Raw genomic sequence first — 22,052 nt, forward strand, 5'->3', positions numbered from 1 at the left:
AAGATACTGTCCATAACTCACAAAGTTTATACCCTAGCAAGAAAAAGACAATAAAAAGATAGGTATATTAATGTTTAGTTGTGATAAGTGAAGCAAGCAAGGCATTTAATGAAGACCTAAAAGGGGATGAGAAAAGGCTAGCACAGTAAAACACACCATGTATAAAGACAGCAGGAAGAAGAATAAAAAAGATAGTATGTCTAAAAAACAATTAGCAAGGGTGATGGTCTGGATATGGAAGAAAATGGCTATTTCAACTCAAAAAGGAATCAAAGTCGGAGTTCCTGACTTTGACAACAGGGTTATTTACTGGCAAAGAAAACTAGCAGGAAACATTGTTTTATTCACACTACATATCTTAAAAATGTATTGGGAAGTAGACTCTCCCATGTCATAGTGCATGTGCAAAGGTCAGATCACACCTTGCATGAGTTAGGTCTCTCCTTCTATCATGAGTGATTCAGGTCCTGAAGGTTGGTGGAAAGTGCCTTTACTCACTGGGCCCTCTCAGAAGCCCATAATCACATTAATTTCAAGTTAAAATACTCAAACAGGCCAGAACAAAGGACTCTAGGGATATACATGTGAATCACTACTCAGCCAAAGACAGCTGCCTTACAGGTTTCCTGAGCTAGGTTTGTGTATAAAATACATTTTATTCTATTCTAGGGTCATTAAGACAGAAGGACACTTCCAATCCTGATCCTAATCATTTGGAGAGGTCTAAGGCAGGAGAGAACTCAAGCACCCCAAATGAGAGAATCTAGGCAGCCAGTGTCCTGTTTTAGCCACAAAATACTACATGTGTACAATAATAAAAATATTAGTATACACAGGGTTCAGCGTTACCCAACATTTCAGGCATTCCCTGGGGATTTTGGAAGGGATTATAGGTAATTCTGTAAATTAATTCTCAGCTTAGTTGTCCCTGAAGCCAACTCTGTCCCTACTATTCCTTCTGGGTTGGTCCTATGCATTTCCAAAATACTCTTTTCTCTAAAGACTTTTGTCATGGCAACCTCAGAACTATCCAACACAGTTCATTCAATGCCAATTCATTTTTCTTACTGAGTAAATCTATTAGGAACCAGAAAAGAACATCTCATTTTAGAAACTATAAAACAAACAAGTTGTTAGCAATGAAACATGAAGCATCAAAAATTACAGAAATATAAACATTTTGCTAATTCCCTAGAGTTCAAGGGCTATTTGTGGGAAAATTAAGGTTTGAAAGAAAAATTAAAGATGAATAAGTTAAAGGAAAAAAATAACCACTTTTAAAAAACAAGCAAAAATGGACACTTTATCAAACAATTTAAAACAACCATTAGGAAAATAAAAACACTTAAATCATGAAGAAAGACACATAATCCAAGTTAAATTCCTAGAGCCCTATGACCTCCGCCTTTTAGGAGTTGGTTCTCCTTCCATCTTTACACGGTCTCTAGTAATTTAACTTGAATTGGTGGATGGTGGGTGTGCCTGGGTACGTGTACACACACACACACACACACACACACACACACACACACACACACACTTTAAAAGGAATCGTGATGAGATACTTCACTATACATTTTAGAACGGCTTTTTAAAAAGCCAATGTAGCCCTTATTCGAAATGCTTCAGACCAAGTTTCAGGGTTTTTAGGACTTCAGTATATGCCTACACATGGTCATTTATCTTAAAGGTGAGATGAGATCCAAGCCTGAACACAACGTTCATTCATTCTCGTGTCATGCAAGTTTGAAATCAGCTTTACTGAACTTCAATCATGGTGCCTCTCTACAGACCTTTTCAGTTTTTTCATGGTTCCTGGCACTCCTTGGTTTGTGGCCAGTCTCAGTCTAATCACTCTGAGTCTCTATATCAGTGTGTACATGCGTTTGTGTGTGTATGTGTGGGGTGGGCTGGGATGGAGATGTATGTGTGGAGAGACAGAGAGATTCTTCCACTTCCCTAAGACACTTAAAGCCTACTTGGACAGTCCAGGACGGTCTATGCATATTTACAGCTACCTGGTCTGCTGTTGCCAAGCATTGAAACTACCTTTAGTGGGACAGTGATAGTCCAGTCTTCTAATAGCTGACTATAGCTCATCAATAAAGGAATTAACTGACAGAAATAGCAAAATATTAAATAGATGATGTTACAGAAAAGAAACAAGATTCCAAAGGTTATATATGATTTTATTTACATCACAATCTAGAAAACTTAATGCTTTGGGAAGCATAATGACTCCAAGATGATTAGCCAGAACTGGGGTAGAAGGTTTACGTAACTGCACAAGAACATTCGGGAAGTTTCTGGAACAGAGAGAACTTTTCTGTACCTTCATTGTGGTGGTAGTGACCGAAACCTGTGCATATACTAAAAACTGTGTTATTTTATATAAATTTATTAATAATTGAGCAAATAAATGAATAGTTCATATAACAGAAGTAGTTCTGCACTTTCCAGTTTTACGTAAAGTTATTTCTTTAATAAGCACTTAAAATTAGATGTGTGTATCTTTGCTTTCATCTTCAAACTTATTAGAACTTTTGTGGTTTCAATGTAAAATTGTTCATAATATTTATTTAATAACTCTATTTATCTAACAGAGGGAGATGGGAGGAAAGGTTTTTGAGTAGTATAAGGATTAGTCTCAAACGTTTCCTTTTGTTATTTTTTGGGTTCTCTGAGTCCTACTGTTCAGTCCTAGAAATTGCTATGTAGACTATGCTGTTCTCAGACTCACAGACTAAGAGAACTCTGAATTAGCACCAAGCCATGCATGATGACAGTCTGAGCAGTATGAACAAGAATTTTAAAACAACAATGGCTTGCAATTAACACTACATAAATCCATAGATAAGACATTCCCCTCTCTCCCTTTTTGATTCTTTTCCATCACATTGCTCAAGTTCGGTGACAAAGCAAACACAGAACAAAATAACCAACTATATCTTTTGCCTTATTCAGAAATGTAGTGGCCAATCTGAAGCCCAATATTCTATAATGACCCCCAAAGTAATAAACTACAGTGTGAAGTCAATAGAAAAAAAATATGTATAAAACAAGGGCTGGAGCAATAATAGCTCATCTGGTTAAGTGCTTATACTACAAGTATGAGAGCCAAAGTTCAATGCCCAGAATGCACTTCAAGGAAGCCACTCATGATGTTAAGCATATTTGCAATCTCAAACGCTGTAGAAGCACAGGCGAGCAGATGCCTGGGGCTAGGGACCAGCTAGTCTGTCTAGCTTACTTGGCCACTTTCAGGCCAGTGAAAACCCCGTCTCAGAAAGGAAAAACGGATGGCGCTTGAGGACCTACATCAGAATTTGTCCTCTGCCCTCTACACACACACACACACACACACACACACACACACACACACACACATTTTTGTGCACCTACACAGATACAGACACATATGCACAAAACAAATACAATCTTAAATCAACCAATCAAGACCCAAAATCTACACATAAAAGTCCTTAAAAAGGTGGTGTATTGGGGATGCAGAAAACCCATGTTCATCCCCATTACTGATATTACAACCATCTATAACAACCCCAGTTCCACCATATCCAACACCATCTTCTGACCTCTGAGGACATACATATATACACACAGGCAAAATATTCAAACCCTTTCTCTCCTGCTCAGCTTCAGTCACTGTCGCTCCTGTTCCTCCCACGCCAACCGCCACTGGACTCTCCACATATCATCCCTAAAGCAGCGCCAGGACAACCCTGCCACGTGCGCAGGTAGCTACTCCAAGGACCCACCCCTCGGTGTGTCTGACCTTGTCTCAGTCGTCTCCTTCCTCACTGGTCCCAGGAAGGTGGAGGTGGGCCCAGGAGGAACTCAGGCCTCCTCCAGCAGTCACACAATACCCCGGGTCTGCCCATTGTCAGTTCTGTGCTATTCCCAAAGGAGTTAAGTATGTCTCAATGCTAGCATGATATAAAAAGTGACACTGCAGCTGAATGAGAAAAGAATCAAAATCCACTTTGTGCATAAGTTAAAGTTCTAATGGATTTGTGCTGCACTCCCATTTTGTTTTCAGAAGATTAAATGCTACAAGTTTAAGTCCGCCTAAACAGGTAGCTTAAACTTATGTCAAAATGTCTGCAGCAGTGTGTCAATAAAGTTTAGCCTTTTTTTAATCAAAATTCAAACACATAAAATAATAAATACATTTAAAAAAAGAAGTTAATGTATCTTTCTAGGTCTTAATACAACCTGTAACATAGGTCTTAATACAATCTGAACAGATGATATACCCAATTCTGAAGGTCTGTTAACTATGAAGACCACAACAGCAAAGTGTCCCTGCACCATGGAAGCAACTCAGAAGTGTGTGTAGGACAGCAGGGTTTCTCCCCAGGGAGTATGAGAAGTTTATATCTTGCAGATCACAAAATTTGCATCATCCAGGCATAAAAAATTCAAAATACATTCAAAAATAAAAATGCAGTCTCACTAAGATAATAGGTAAGTCAGTGAGGATTAAAGGTGTTCCTCAGCATGTCTCCAGCCCCCACCTCCAAAGAGACCAAACTCTAAGGACACTCAAAAACTCTCAATAGTGTGGTACAGCAGTCACATAACCTTTTACAGCCTCCTAAATACATTTTAAATCATCTCTGACTTACTTATAACCTAGAACAATACAAATGCTATGTGAACAGCTATACTGTATACTAAAGTAATGACAAGAACAAAGTGTACACATTTAGTATGAACTCAATAGTCTCACTTTCGTCTGCAGCTGACTAAAATCATGAATGTGAACCTGGTCATACAGAAAGATGACCACTGACCAGAGTGGCTGTTTTCATCTGTATTAAAGTGGGGGTCTGGGGGAGAGACAGAGATAGACAGACAATGTAAGAGAGTAGATGTAATTACAGTACATCTGTAATAGGCTAAAAGGGGCTGGACGTACTACTCTACATGAAGGATAAACTATTTCAGGACTACTTAGGACAAAGGTCTTTTTTGATTGCTCAATCCCCAGCCCATACAATGGTCCTATGTGTGGGTTTTGTCACCACAGCTCACAGATGAAAAGAACCTATCTTGAGAGACAATTATGCAGTCCATAAAGGAAAAAACAAACAAACAAACAAACAAAAACGCAAGCCTGACCCAACCAGGGAAATGAGAGAAGAGAAAGGCAGGGAAGGCTTGACTAAACCCGATAAATGACTTAGTGTTTTTTTTGCTCATCGGCACTCAAAGTCACCTTCCCTTCCCTAAAGCAGCAGAGACTGCTGGGACTCAGGATATACCACCCAAAAATATAACTGTAGGAGACCAGAATGTGCTACCCCAAAATAGACTTCTTTGGCATATTTTGAGTTTGTTATTTTGAGAAACTGCAGACACTGGAGTGGCTCTAGAAAGCCGTCCTTTTATGAAAAGGCACTCACATCTCTGAAGAAGCATACATTGTAGAGTACAACAGCAAGAAGGCCTCCTTGAGGTGACTGCTGTGGAGACTTTTCAGCTGCAGAGCAGGAGCCTGAGCTCACCTGCTAGCCTGGTCTCCCTTTCCTCACATCCACTAGTGTGACCTGGCCCCTATCCTTTCTGCAGTGCAGGATGGTAACTGTATTCTTCTGTTTTGTTCTGTGTGTATGGTGTGTATCTATGTACTCATGTAGATGTGGATGCATATATTCATGTGGAGACCAAAAGCCACTATTGAGTATCTTCGTCTATTGCTTCCTACACACTAACATGCATGCATGCATACAGGCATATAGGCATACACTTATTTGATCTCGGGGACTGTCTTTTACTGAAGGTGGACTCATCAAGGCAGGCTACACAATGGGCTCCATGAGCTCTCCTGACTCTACCTCCTCATACCCAATGCTGAGGATGTATATGGGGCCTGGCTTTTTTAAAACATGGGTGCTTGGAATCTACACTCAAGTCCCGTGCTTGTGCAGCAAGCAGTTTATCCCTGTCAACCTAATTTCTATCATTTCAAACTCACACCTGGCAGGGACAATGGGAAAACATTTTCCGAACATAAAAGTTGTACACATGGATTAATAATACTTATGACTTCATAAGTGGTTTAACAGATAGATGTAACAGATGCAAAAGGTGTTAACAGTCAAGATGTTCTCAATGCGTGTTAATTTCATGTACTCCTAGTCTTTCTACAGAAGTAGTGTGGTGTGGCTGGTAAAGTACTAAGCTAAAGAGTAAAAAGTGAAAGGAAAACTCTTTATAATCTGAAATACTTAAAAACAGGACATTACCATTTACATGTAGCTTATGGGAAAGACGTTATTTACCTTTTCCTCCTCCTCTAGCTCTGTTCTGCTTGGCTGATGGTACCAGAAACAAATAGCTATTTGTAAAGTCTTCTTTCAAAGATAAGAAATGAGAATCCATTGTGGGGGCATACAACTTGAATCCCAGCACTTGGATATAGAGGCAAAGACTGGAGTTCAAGGTCACTTTAGCTACACAGTTTGAGATTAGATTTTTGTCTCAAACAAAACAAACATAAAAATTTCAAAGTTATACTTTAATCTAAAAAACTGACAAAGCAAAATAAATTATGCAACATACAAGGAGAGTAAAAGAGAAGACTCTCCTGAAAAATTACACATAAAAAGTTCCCAACACCCAGCAGCACTATAGCAGGTACTTCCCGGCACATTAGCCAATATACTATCATTTGTTCCCTTTTTATCCAGATACTACCTGACTCAGTGATGACCACAGAGCAACCACATAAAACATTTCTTTTGCACTGCAATAAAAATGGATCATTTAATCTGTCTTGACTTGTCTGTGCTATCCTAAGACTTTTTCCCCTATTTTTATTACATAGATTTAAACTATACCATATATTTTGACAAATATGCATACTGAAATGGTAGATTGTATGTGCATGTGTTATGCATGTAAGAATATAAAATGTTACAAGCAAATAAGCATGTTCACTATTTCTTGACTTACTTTATATCCAGTGTAACAATAGTACCTTAAGTACTCTTTCTCAGAAAAACTCAGATATTAATAGATACTCTAGGATTCTGATCTTTGGCTTACACCTCATTTCCACAGAACTACTGCATAAACACTGTATTTTCTATCTCTGGGTATTCAATTCCTTCTATTGTTTTAAAGAATACACACATACACACACACACATACATACACACATGCATGCCATATTTTATGCACTGCCTGGCCTTGTTACTTAATGTAATATACTACAACTGTATCCATATCGTGGCAAATGGTATAATTTTTGTTTCACTTTAAGGTGTAATAATAAAACGCAAGTGTATTTCAGTTTATCCATTGATCTATCAAAGACACATACATTATTCCCCTATATTGGTTATCAAGCATTATACTTTAATGATTATGTGGGTACCAGTACCTTCAGAAGCCAGTAGCTTTGTTTACTTTGGTCATATATCCAGAAAAAGATTGTTGGGTTATGTGTTAATTTCCTGATGTTTCTCCATATTGTTTTCCACAGTGGATGTCCTAATTCACCTATCTACCAACAATACACTAGAATGTTCTCTTGTCTTCCTTTGAAATAGCTGTCTTATTGACACTTTCAGACATGTATGTAACTACTTTTACTTGTTTTTACACACATACCAACCCTCTCACCCTTGTGCTGTCTCTTGCAGTGCAGGGTAACTGAGAAAAATGTGCGTACTGCAATGACAATGACAGCAAAAGAAAAAGGAGTGGAGTCCCAGCTGTGATGGGAAAGCTTGTTGTCTTTGGATTAAAATTACAGGTGTTTGTTTAACATCTTGGTCTACTCTCATACAATGAGAACAAAGTGTTCACCGCTGCCTCACTGATATGTTCTGCCTCTGTTGAATCAGTTTCCCAATAAATCTAAACCTTTTTCCCCCTTGCTTTTTTAAAATAAGTAACTGTGTTCTGTGTAGTTTGGAAATTACCCTAACCTTGAACCAAATAAAGCACAGTACTGTACGTAAAGCTCCTTTATGGGGCTGGAGAGATGGCATAGCAGTGAAACGGCACTGATCTTCCAGAGGACTCAGGTTCTGTTGTTCCCAGCACCCACAAGCTAGCTGGCAACTATCTATAACGTCAGGAGCTCTAACACCTGGCTTCTGTGGGAACCATTAACACACAGGTAAGGTAAAACACTCCTTCATACACATAAAATTAAACTAAAATTTAAAAATAAAGCATGCTGAGCCTAATGTGGTACATGCTTTTTTAATTCCACCACTTGGGAGGCACAAAAATGAAAATCTCTATGGGTTCAAGGTCAGCCAGGGATACACAGTGAAACACTATCTCAAAATAAAATAAATTAAAATAAAAAGCATAGAAAACATGTTTGTTGGGGAAGGCAGTGAGACCTAGGAGGCTGGCAAGATGGTTCAACTGCTCAAGAGCACTTAACTCTCTGGCCAAGCTTCTGGGTTCTGTCCCAGCACCCACCTGGTATACACATGGGTACAATAGCATGTTCTCCCACACAGTAAAGGAGACAGTAACTCACATGACAGGGTCACAAGTTCTCTATGCAATGGCACAGAAAATGTTTAAGCAGAGAGGTAATTTTAATTTTAAAAAGTGGTCATACTAGCAACCATATATAACTCACCTTTTTCACTATTCTGAGGAATTTATACTCTGTACTGTCAAGTATAGTAACTATGTGTCTGGTTACTTCAACTGAATCACAGCTAAATAAAATTGACACTTCAGTTCCTCAGTCAACTAGTTGTGTTTTTTAAAAACTCATTAGCTCACTGTGGCTATGGCTACTAGGAAAGACCATAGCTTACAGTACAGCCATCACTACACAAACTTCCACTTAAAACTGATGTATAGTAACACAAATCCTTATAGCTTCATTATAAAATAAACACTGTTAATCTCCATTATATAGGAAAAACTGTGGGTACAAAAATATCAAGCAAACTACCTAAGGTCTTAAAGCAAGCAGTACCAGATGGTCTGGGATTTAAACCTAGGTTCTTAATCCCTTCAAATAGTCACTCTGGACAAGTGTACTGACTGGAAAGAGAAGATGATATTGGAGGCAAGAAAGCCAATGAGGAAACTAATTCAGGCATAAGAGAAGTGCTGAAGAACAGCAGAATAGAGATGTGGAAACTTCAATAACATCACTAGAATGGAGATGAAGCTAATTAACAGAGATTTTCAAGGGTACAAGAAGAGTGGGGACAGCTTAGAACTAAATCTGAAAGCAACAAATTAAGTGTGAAAACTAAAACGAAAAGTCCCCACTTTAAGCATTCATCAATAGGAATGGCTCTCACTAGAGTAACAATTTAGGAGAGCAAGTTAGGAGAGCAAAGAAAGTAACAAGTCCCATCTGGGTAATTAACCGTGCGTGAGAAATAATTCAGATAAAAGTTGCCCAATGAGTTAGACAAGTCCAGAACGCAGAAGAGAGTTCTGGAATTAAGAAAGAAATGTATCATCAGTGCAGAGAGAGGTCTAGAGGTAACTCAGGAAGTAGAAACAATAAAATAGAACCACAGGGATAACACAAAGTAAGATAAAATGCCAGGACATTGACCCATCACACTACCATACAGACAGGAGGGATGAAAGATTCTTGGGAAGATCTACCCCAGAGGAGAGGGAGAGAAGAGCAGATACGTATGAAAAGCTGCTGGGAGGTCAAGAAAAACAATCCTGAAAACTGCTAACCAGCAGCTTAAAGCCAGGAGGGTAGCACACAACTGTAATCCCAGTACTCAAGAGATAGAATCAAGATCCAAAGTCCAAAGTTAGCCTAAGCTACATGACAAGACCCCGTGACCAAAAAAGTTTTTAAAAAATTTATAAGAATATTATAGAGGCAAGAGCCAGGTTGCAGCAGATCTGGAATGAAGACAGTTTTTGTTGTTTTCGTTTTGTTTTGTTTAAAAAAAAAAAAAAAAAAAAAGCTTAAGGATGAAGAAGTGACAAGACAGGGCTAGAAAAATGGCTTAGCAGGTATGAGCACTAACTTCCAGAAGACCATAGAGCTTGATTCCAAGCACCAACATGGTAACTCACAATGGCCTATAACTCTGCTTCCAGAGAAGAGTTAATGTGGATGGATAGATTCAATTCCATCTATGAAAGAGAACATGAAAGTATGTGTCAGAATGACAAAGTCAAAGAGAATGAAGGAAATACTGAATTACTATAGTGCAAACAGATTACATAGAGACAAATACTTAGCAGAAGGCAAAGCTGAGATTAGCATTCACCATTCTGTGAGTAGAACCTTGCCACTTAGTTGAATGATCTTCTCTACAATAAAAATCAGTCCTTTATAGAAGAATAGAAAAGGAAAATGTCTACCTTAACTTTTTAAGCTAAGGATTTTCAAACAGGATGCTAAAACGCCGGGAATAATGGCGGACAATTCATAAACCCTACAGTATGAGCAGAACATTTAAAGCCAATGAGATGAGGGCTCAGTGAGTAAAGGCACTTGCAGCCAAGCACAACAACTCAGAACCTTCATGGCACAAGGAGAGAAGCACACTGATCCCACAAGCTGAACTGAGCCTCTCACACAATTTTTAAAATTACATTTGGTTGGCATTAGGCTAGTGCCCCATAATCAGAATCATGAAAGTTACTTAAATAGCAAGTATGGTAGGAGTAAGGAGAAAGGGAACAATTAGGGAAATGATAGTCAGAGAATAAAAAAAGAACTGAGATTTCCAGAAGTACAGTCTTATGTCTAAAACATTTTCACAAGAAAGTGTAACGAATGTTGTCTCACTTAACTAAACTTCAATTACTAAACTATACTTACTTTTTTTATTCTCTGCATCCCCTCAAGTAGTTCCCATCCCAGAGATCCTGGCTCAAAGCATTAGAGCAGTGGTACCTAACTTCCAAGGCACCATAGACAGAGTCTGACACCTCCCATCAAAACCTAGGCTCTCCCACCTTGCTGGGGGTCGAATTTCTTATCCTGATTATTTTTTAAAGCTCCTCAAGTATTCCTGAAGGCAATTAATGTCATGGCCTACTGCTTTAGAAAGAACAGGAATTTTGAAGGGCATAATGGTGCATGCCTTTGATCCCAGCACTTGTGAGGTCATTCTAATCTACAGAGTGAGATCCAGGACAGCCATTGGCTACATAGAGAGACCCTGTCTCAAAATACCAAAAGAAGAAAGTACAAAGATTTGTAATCTAGGTAATTCTATGTCTCAAGAGGCTGGCTGAAGGATTATTTAAGTTTTAAGCCAACCTGAGCCACAGTGAGATCTTATCTCAAGAAAATAAGAAAAAAAAATTAATAAACAAGAAAACATTGAAAGAAATGTAAACACTGTTAATCAGATATTTAAAGATTCCCTAAATAACAAGACTTTGAAATACCAATATACATCATCACACTCAAAGCATCAATATGTTCCAAGGTCTGTAAGTTTTTGTAAGTTATAGAAAACTCAGGAATTAAATACTTCATTCAGTGTAGCCAAAGATTAAGAAAGCACAGAACCTGTCTACTAAATTAAAACAACTGCAAGCCAACAGCTCTCTAGGTCAAATGCAATTCATGATTTACTGGAGAAAGGTTCAGTCATATAGGTCTGATAATACTTCTTTGTATCAAACAGAGAAGTTATCCTCACTCTATACAAAATGGAAGGTCACCAGAATGAGCCATCTTCTTTTACATACAGCAAATCTTACACAAACACTTTTTTTCCCACTCCCCAATTAGTTGTCTGCTGCCTTCCCTGTATGGTTTCCTGGTAATACTATGAATTCCTCAAGCTTCTCCTGGATATTCAACACTAAATATACAGTGAGTGCAAATTCAACATTTTTTTTTTTGAGGCAGGCTCTTGCTATATAACCCAAGCTAGCCTGGGCCTCAAGATTATCTGCATGTGTACCTCTCTACCCCCATACAGACAGACCTTCACACCCCCATACAGACAGAGACAGACACACACACACACACACACACACACACACAAACACATCTACAGAAAAAGCTAATTCCTAAGTGCCTTTACCATTAATCTACTGATGGGTTGTTAAAAGTCACCACAAAAAAACGGTAAAAACAATGAAGGGAATGTGTAATACAAAATTATACCACATATATAAATACTACTGATTATTTTAAAAATTGATAATAAACAGTTCCAATTTAATAACATAACAAAAATCTACTATTTGGGGTAGTTCTGGGGATCAAAAACAGGACCTTGTATATGCTAAGCAAGTGTTCTGCCAATGAGTCAAATCTAGTCCACAGAAGCCAGAGGGACAATAAATGCCTATGTCACCTATGTCACAACTCCTTATTTATTTATTTATTTATTTATTTATTTATTTATGGCAGATCTTTTTGTGCCTAGAACTTTTTTGGGGGACTTTTTTTGGAACAACAGTTCTGCTAAGCAGGACAACTATTCATTGCATTCTTAATAATGTATCCCAACAATAGAATAGTTAATTACCAATTACAAGTTATTCTTACCAACATCACTATTCTAATTAAATAAAATGAGACAATTTGAGCTGGAGAGATGGCTCAGTGGTTAAGAGCACTGACTGTTCTTCCAGAGGTCTGAGTTTAATTCCCAGCAACCACATGGTGGTTCACAACCATCTGTAATAAGATCTAATGCCCTCTTCTGGTGTCTGAAGCAACAGTGTACATAAAATAAATAAAAATAAATTAAAAAAGAGAGAGAGAGAGAGAATTTTACATTAACAGCTATTTGCAAACAGCTAAAACTTTATCACTCTTCCTTTTCAGTAACTTGAAAATATATCTCATTTTACTGATTGATTGATTTGTTTTTTAACATAGCCCATTTTAGTTAGTATTTCTGCCATACAAATCTAAACTGTGAGCTGGAGATATGGCTCAGTAGTATAGAACACTACTGTCCTTCTAAAGAGTCTGGGTTCAATTCCCAGGACCCACATAGGGCTGCTCACAGTAGAATCTGACCCCTGTGGCCTCTGTGGGCATCTGTACACATATGTGCACATATATGCACACACACACTCACACATTTTTAAAAACAAAATAGATCATCAAAAAAATTTAAGTTGTCAAAAGTCACTCTATAAACTTAGAATACAAACTCCAGTAAAATCAGACAATCTGGGCTGTCCTAATTAACGACTGTATAGTGAAACAACTGCAAGAAGCAGGAGAGTTGCCACTGCATCCTTCTGGTCCAGGTTACTTAACATAGCTGAGTAATAAATTTAAGCTTAATTAAAACTCTCTTTTTTTCTATCAATATATTTCAGTAAATTATAATTCTTCTCAGAAAGAACCTCAAAAAACTTTCAATGATTTGGACAATTATCACCAAAAACTAGTTACACCAAGGCTGGAAAGATGACTCAATGGTTAAGAGCACTGGCTGCTCTTCCAGACCCCACACAACTGCCAACCATCTGTAATTCCCCATTCCAGGAGATCTGATACCCTCTTCTGGCCTCTGCAGGAACTGCATTCAAATAGCACACAAACATACCTGCAGACAAAACACCCATACAACATAAAGTAAAAATAAATACATGTTTTTAAAAAGGGAGTAGTGATGTGGAACATGAACTATATAAAATACTCCACAGCTGACCAGGTCAACAGATACATCAGCATTGCAGAAGAAGCAACCCTTCCACTTCCGAGTATTGTGTGTAGTCTACAGCAGGTGCTCAATACCTGTTTGAATTACATGAGACCTTGTCTCAAAAACTAAAGAAATAATAATGTATTTAAATGTAAGGGAGCTGGAGATGGTTAACAGCTGCTCTTTCAGAGGCCTGGAATGGTTCCAGCACCCACGTCAGGCTGCTCACATCAGCCTGTAACTCCAGCTCCAGAGAAGCCAATGCCCTCTTCTGGCCTTCTCAGGTACATGCACAAACACACAAACCAATAATAAAGTAAGTCCCTTTTTAAATTAAAATGCACTACACTGGACCCTTGGCAAATGGTTAAGATCATATTGAGGGAGATGATTCAGACCTAGAAAGACAAACCACATAATTCTCTGTATTTGTGGTTCCTACTTCCAAGTTTTCAGATGTGAGTAAAACCGGGAGTAAATGCGGAAACCAGGAAATTATAAAGGGACTGTGGGCCAGGGAAGAGCAACAGCAGGATACAAGGTAAGTAAGTGATCAGAGGGCGGGAAAGGACTGTCAGTGAGACACTAATTAAGGAGGGAAGAGGGAAGTAAATACAAAGGAAAAGAGGGAGGAGCTAAAATAATAAGGACTGCCTGAAAGTTTTAAACATATTATCTATCTAGCTAAAATTACATAAGAATATCTAAGTATGTATATACATATGCATATATAATTTAAGTAAAATCCTCCCATACGGGCTAACAATACTCCCATGAGGTTTAGACAAAAATTCTAACATCAGCCGTGAGAAGCCCTGATTTCAGTTGCAGATCCAGGCTGTCCGATACTCCCAAAACAGATCGTTCTTTCCCATGTCCTTAATTGCCTCCCAGAGGTGGAAGTTGTGTCCTCTTGTTAAAAAACCATGATCTTCAGACACTGCACACAGAGGACCTGACTCCTTCCTGAAGACTAACCATCTTATGAGAAGGCACCTTCTAAGGAAGAGAAGCAACCAACAGTCCTACCCAGCTATAACACATTGTCCCTCAACAATGGCCACCATGTTGTGACAGTCCTAAGGGGCAGTAGTGGGATGCACACCTTGGCAGTAACCAACAGCTCTCTAGTTGGACGGAAGATCAGCCCAACAAACAAGAAATAAGTCCTGGTACTGGAAACCTAGCCAACACCTAGGGATAGTGAATTCATGGATCTTGGAGGAGAAACCTACAACAACCACTTTACTGTACCAGCATAATCCCTAATGACAGCCTAAATATTTCTCCTCATATCCATAGTGAGTGTAGTTCTCATTCCTCACCACAGAAAACCACGGGGATCAAAATTCAGAGTTGTAAAGGCCAGTCCCAACCAGTACATCTGCATCATAAACCCTGCACCTAACACTTAGGGATCATTGTAGAAGAGCCAGAGGAAAGATTTTAAGAGTCAAGGAAACAGAAAGTTTTCTGTAAACCCTGTCTCCTAGAAACATCAGAGAGATTACACCCATGAAATCTTATCAACATGTCTGTCTAAACAAAACCTGAGCTATAAAAATACTAATGGACATGCTAACAGAGAAGGAGAGAGCTTGAAGGGTCTCAACCCTAAACAAAGAACTGCAGGCTACTAAAGAATACTGGAGAGGGAGAAATTGTCTTTAACAGTAATAGTCCCCCTAACTGGTTCTCCAATACCACACCTGAGATCATATACATACAGCAACATTATACAGACTGAGCAGGTTGTGCTTATGTATTTAAGAATATATATGTATACATTTACATATATATGTATATGTAACAACTAAAGAAAAAGCATAAATTTGTGAGACTAAGGGAGGTGCATGGGGGAGCTTTAAAGGAGAAAGGGGAAGGGGGAAATTTGTGTAATTATAATTTTTAAAAATTATTACCAGAAAAATTTTAAGTATTTCACCAGTGAAATATACCATTGCCAGACATGGTGGTACATGCCTCTAACACCAGTATTAGGAGATGAGACAGGAGGATTTCTACAACGCTTTTGTCCAATCTAGGCTACCTAAAAAAGCAAGGTTTCAATACTCTCCCACCAGAAAACAAAAGTACTATTTCTTTCTAATTGCTATTTAAACAAAAAACTGTAGTTTAATGAGACACTAATAACCAGAAGGAAGGATGGCAAGATGACTCAGCTATTAAAGAGTTCTTGCTGCTCTTCCACAGGACCCAAGTTCAGTTCCCAGCACCCACTTCATGCAGCCCAGGACCATCTAGTATTCTAGCTCTGAAGAATCAAGACACCCTCTTCTGGCCTCTAAGTAGGTAGGTAGGTAGGGGTAGGGGTGAGTGTGTGTGTGTGTGTGTGTGTGTGTGTGTGTTTGTATCTGTGTCTCTCTCTCTCTCATCAAGGAACTATAGGCAACTGAAGAAAGGTAAGAATCAGGGAGGTAGTCTTCCTCAGGGAAGGGCACAACAATCAGTTGTCTGGTACCAAATGGTCAGCCCTGAAAACATACACACAAGTAACACTTAAGCGACTGAATAGCTTATCTTTAGGGATATAAATGTATATATGCAATACGTACATATATATTTCCATATGTATGCATGCAATAACAATTGGTGAAAGAAGTCATGAATTTGAAGGAGACTAGGGAAGGATATATAGGAGGATTTGGAGGCAGTAAAGGGAAGGGAAAAAGGTAATTATATTATGATCTCAAAAAAAAAGTAAATAGATAACAAAAATCTTTGTCCAGAAGTACCTTCCATGGTATATTCATTAGATAAAACAACAATTAACAGCTCACTCTCCAAATAATAATTCAGAGTACCTTGTATTGATATAATACATTCTACTGATATAAAAAAAACAGTCACACACAAAATGCTCCATCCCCAAGGATTCACTTAAAGGCCAAAAGTGTACTGTTGCTATTCCTTCAAGTGCATACAATGACAGCAATAGCACACAACAGAGTAAGGAAACATCTATGTACAAAACACTCCAGAGCTTTTTATAATGCAGGAGACTGTATTCCTAGCCCACAGAACTACTGCTGTCACACCTAACAACTTTAGGATTTCATTATACACAGAGCCACACTAGGTGTGGTAGCACACACCTGTAATTCCAGCACTCTTCAGAGGCAGAAGCAAAATGATAGTAAAGTTTGAGGCCAGCCTAGACTTTCTAGCAGGACCCTCTCTCTCAAAAAATAAAAATCAACAAACAAATACATATCAAACTATAAGTCATGATAAGAAGCTGTACAAAACACGGGAATAAGACTGATTTACCAGCCCTACTATGGATCATAAGAATCTGTCTCATTCCTAATGATAGCCTGAAACAAAATGGACAAAAAGGAGCAATTCCTTAGAGTGAGCCACTTCTTTCAAAGTCAAGTCTCCAGCATTTCTAAGTTCATCAAGTTGCAACAGTAAGGTACTTTAAGAACCTTCAATCAGAAGTTTTCATGCTAAGCTAAATATGTTCTTGTCACTGTCAACACTCTAAACTCTGAATGGAAGACCTCAAAGACTTTAAAGTACTGACAAGTAAAATCTGTTAAGTTTCACAGCTAGAGCTCACAGAAGCCCCCAAACCTTGACCCAGGACTGTGAGTGTGAGCCCTGTCACTGCCCTGTGAACACGGGTGCTGACGTTCTTACCTTATCTTTCTCATGTGGAAGCAGTGACACCGGAGGTAAACACGAGAGCGACTCACAGCCCTCTTTCCCTTCAGCACTGGCTGCCTTGGTGTTGAGCCGGTATAGAGGTCCATCTTTAAGGAGTCGGCCATGACCAACTGCACGCTTGATCGCCAACCATAGCTGCTGGTGAAACCCAGAGGCAGCACTGCCTCCATATGCAGCAGACACATCCTTCTGGCTTTTCAAAAAGCGTTCAATACTTTTCAAAGTTGAGCCACCAGACTCTGCCAAGCCCTCAAATGCCCGTTTGAGTAATTTATTCCAATCCACACTTTGTTTATTATCCAATTTTCCATGGTTTCGAGGTTTAGGAAGTGCTATTCGCCCAGGATTATCAGGATCTTTATAGGAATTGAGACCTTTGTTTGAGACTTTTAAAATCGTCCCATCTTTAACACTCAGCTCCAACTGCTCTAGAACAGTTTTCCGATCCAAGCCATGGGATGAAGACACTGCATTGCATATCCTTTCTTCTGAAGGTCGTTGCTTCTGCTTCTTGACTTTTTTGATGGCCTCCAAAATCCACTCCGTGTACAGCGGGTTAGCGAGCTTTACCATGGTGAAGGGCTCTGTACATCCATAGAGTCGTTACCCCTTATCCTGATGCTGAGTGAGTCTCACACCATGGAAAACAGGATTCTCGGAGGATGGGAACCAGTTAACCATAGCATACAAGATTTCTGGCCCAAGTCTTCCCTCCTTTTACAAAACAGAACTACAACCTACTTTTACCTCAGAAATCAAAATGGCTGGTTTTTCTGACATATCTTCAAACTCCTCGCTAGCACCACACATTGGTGTCTTCTCCACACACACTCTTGGGTTCCATACATCTCATTCCCAGCTTCAGGCAGAAAATGAGTATCTTAAGCCTGAAAGAAAATTAAAATAATGTCAGTTTTCTATCAAGGGCTGCTCTGAAAATAAGTTATCAACTGAAACGTCCTAGTCATTTCTTAAAGTGATGTGGTAATCAATGGTCCTAAGAGTTTAAATACAGTTCTAGCAATATTCCAAAACAATCAATGAGAAACCATGGAATGAAACCGGAAGGAAAAAGAGCTGAGTAGTTCAAGTGTAGAAATGACAATGTCTACGGATGGCGTTGGATGGCGTTGGCCATAACTAACTGGCACCTAGCTTGTTCTCCCAAATCTGTGCTCACCAGTCTATGGGTTCAACGCGTTCTCCACATTTTTCCCCAAGAAACTATTCAGTACTTCAACAAGTATCTGGATTAGTAGAAAGACTCCTGCAATAAAAGCAAAAGTGAATCATCTTTCAAAATTCCAGTGGGTAAAACAGTCAATAAGATCTGCAGCAAACCACTGACAACAATCTGACCAGTTCCTATACCTAAGGGAATGAACATGCTCCACATATCACTATAAGGAGACCAATGCAAACAAAAACAGCTCAGTGTGAAAGTGCTTAAGGTATTTTGAAATAATCCAGTTTCATTCAAACTTTCACTAATACACATATACTGAAGGCAATAATTGTCAAAGTATTTATAAACAATGTACAGATAAATTAGAAATAAGGCCTAGGATCATTTGAATCAAATGCAGATACATATAAAACGTACAATATAGAAAACAAGTATTGCCTATGATCTGGTAAAAATATAAGTTTGAGCTTGCTATCTGAGTGAACATCAGTCAGTAAAACAGAAACAAATAGACTGCTACTTCTGAGCTTTTCCCTCTAAAACGAAGTGTGACTTTGAACTCGTGTTTTGGAGAGCATGTACAGTATAAACACAACTTAGAGGGGAGGGACATTCCTCCAGCGAGTAATCCTAATAGTGTACAGGCAAGAGAACTGATGCGTGTGGGAAGAAATAGTACTACAACTCTAATAAGAAAACAAGAGGGGCCTCAAAACATTAGCACCTGGGGCCAAAATGCATCTCTAAATTACCTAAGTAAAGGAAGTCCCCCCGGGGAGGGGTAATTCATTTTAGCAGAGGTCTTAAGAGGACAAATATCAGAATTATTACTCAAGGAAGTTTTTTTATATAAACATTAACTTTAAATAACGAGAACCGAGACCTAAGAAGCTGGGAACAACCTATGTGGCTGAACTTTCAGGTGAAAGAATGAATGACAGTCACTCATTGTTTTTCCGGCCGGAAGTTTCCCCAATCTCCAAGTCTGCAGAAACCAACGACACTCTTGAGGATCTGAACCCTAACTCTCAGAAAGTACACTAGCGGCTAGAAAGACAGACCAACCGGCTCCGAAAGCCCTTCCCGCTGTCTCCCAACCCCAAACACATCTTCGCGCCCTCGATTTAAAAGCCCAAGGAACTTTAAAAACTTGAAGCGGCAGAGCCCCGCAGTTTGCCAACGGACGGCTTCGCCGTTCCCATTCTATGGAAACACAGCCCGAAGAGTAAGTTAACAATGAAATCACGTGGAGTTAGGAGCATCGTAAGCTCTATCCCCAGCTCCTCCAAGCTCTCAGCTCCAAGGGGCCGCCTCAGAAGAGCAGCGAGGGGTCACCGGCTGGGACGGAGCCTGACAGGTCGGGCAGGTCCGGCCCAAAGTCGCAGAGCTCTTGACAGGCAAGCCCGCCGCCACCCGTCCCGGCTGGGGGCTGACAGTCCGACAGACACAACACCACACGTGCTGCCTGCCCCACACCACAGCACCCACCAGGCTGTCACCCCGCACCGCTCAACCCCGCTCGGATCTCCGCGCACTCCGCACAGCCCGGAGTGCGCGCCCGGCGCCGGGAGCGGCGGGCGGACGGCGGGCGCGCCCCCGAGGGAGAGCGGGCGAGCCCGCACAGCAGCCCCAGGCTCCGCGGCCTGGCTGCTCAGCGCCCGTGAGCCCCGGCTCCCGGAGTGGGCCGCCGGCGAAGCGAGGGCGGCGGGCGGGCCGTAGGCGCGAGCCGGGAGGGCGGCGCGGGCCGGGCCGCGGAGTCGGACGCGAGGGGGCGGCCGCGGCGCCCAGCCCGAGGCCTGGCGCAGAGCAGCGGGAGGCGGCGCAGGCCGCGGCGGGGCCTGCAGCAGCCCGCCGACCCCGAGAGGCGCCGAAGCAGACTCCGGGGCGGCCTAGCCTCGGACTCGGCAGCTGGGAGTGACCGGGGGCTGCCCCTCGGCTACTTACCTGGGGGGAAGACAGCCGGGATCCCGGGGGCCCGGGCCGGACCGCGGAGATGCCCCAAACTGACACGGCCGCCATCTTGGAGACAGTGAGCTCCGACTGGGGGGAGGGGAGGCCAGGCGGCGGAACAGCCGCGGGGGGAGGGGAGCGTCGCGAGGGAACGGCTGCCTGGGGAGGGAGCGGGAACAGCCTGCGCGGGCGGGAGGGAGGGGAGGAGCAGAGGAGCGCGGAAGGAGGTTCAGCCGGTAGCTGGAAGAGCCGGCTCGTCGCCGGGAAGGGCGGGAGGGCGGGGCGACGGGGGTGGTGGGGGGAGCCGCTGGGCGGGTCACGTGGGGCGGGTACAAAAGGCCGAAGCCCGGGTGGAAGCGGGAGTTGGCCGGGCTGAAGGCCAACAGCTGGGGGCGTCCCTCCTCCTTCCTCACGCGCTGAGATCTGGAGGATGGCGAGGCCACAAGCGGAAGGTGCACCCGGATTACACAGCCCGGGAAACTTGGGGCGGGCGCTTGGGTGGGGCGGCTTCGGCGCGACGCCGAAACCCGTAGCCAGACCGCTCGGAGCGGAGCGCCCGGCGCGCGGTGTCGGTTCCCGTTCCCAGGCGCCTGTTAGTGCCCGGGCGTGCACCTGTGATGCGGAGCCCCCCACGGTGGCTCCGGGAGCTCCGAGGCTGGGCGGGCACCGCGGGTGGCAGGAGTTCCTTCTTTTGCATTCGCCTTTCTGCTCACTCTGCACTCAAACCGCTCGTCCCCGTCGTTCTAAAGAATGGAGTCTGGCTAGAATGGGGAGAGGGCACGAAGTTGGACACCCTGTCAGCTAGCAAGATGCCCACCCAGGCACACTCCCTGACCCGCTGGCCGAAAGTTGCTAGACCTTGGAAACATGTTTATAAGAAACAGCATCCACCGAGCTAGGTTCCCAAGGCTTGGACAAGGTCACATAGCTGTTATGACCCTGTTGCTTGTGGAACCTGGGTCTTCCTCTTCCTTTCCTCCCCTATGCAGATTGATGGCTTGACTAAGGGAAGTCTCTCCGCTCCTGGCTACCTGGTTCTTTGTCTTTGATCCACTAGAAACTCTTGGGATTGAGTCACACACTCACACACACCCCTTTACTGGAAAGACACGTTAAAGCTCAGCAGTTTGAGACTTGTATGGCTGCTACCCTTATATTTGCTCTGTGTACCCTTCCTAGACTGTTACCCCAAGACCTCATTTTATCACAGCTTTGCACCCCCTAAAAAAAAGACCACCTGCTACTCGCTGCCATAACTTTGATATTACTTTCTTTTCTGAACTCTGTGGGTTTTTTTTTTTCTTTATTCACTTTACATTCAAGGTGTAGTCCAAATGCTTTTGATATACTCCCAGGTAAATGTTCTTCCACAGTGCCATTTGGCCTCTCCAGAGTCTAACCAACATAATATCAAGGGCAAGGGCTCAAAACAGCACTTGTAGTGAATTAGCGTTTATAAACTGCTGAGAAATAAGTTTACACTTCACCTCATGCCCTGTCTCAAAACCTCATTCTCTGCTTTCAGATCTGTGTAGAACCTCCTCTACCCTAATTCTTGGCCAGACTATTATGCACAATAGACTATTAAAACTTCCATA

At 41.4% G+C, this 22,052-nt stretch overlaps 1 protein-coding gene across 1 annotated transcript in view; it reads right to left on the reverse strand.

The window, feature by feature from the left end:
- KAT6A (lysine acetyltransferase 6A) overlaps positions 1–20,522 on the reverse strand; it is a 75,457-nt gene extending 54,935 nt beyond the window's left edge. The window contains exons 1-2 of the mRNA XM_080928708.1: positions 20,449–20,522; positions 17,292–18,205 (exon numbers count right to left, since the gene is read on the reverse strand). Coding sequence (XP_080784834.1) covers positions 17,292–17,891 — 600 coding nt within the window. The 5' untranslated portion in view covers positions 17,892–18,205; positions 20,449–20,522. The remainder of the gene's footprint in view (positions 1–17,291; positions 18,206–20,448) is intronic.
- Between the last annotated feature and the right edge of the window lie 1,530 nt (positions 20,523–22,052).

Source organism: Micromys minutus, assembly GCF_963924665.1.
Source record: "Micromys minutus genome assembly, chromosome: 14".
Lineage (NCBI taxonomy): Eukaryota > Metazoa > Chordata > Mammalia > Rodentia > Muridae > Micromys > Micromys minutus.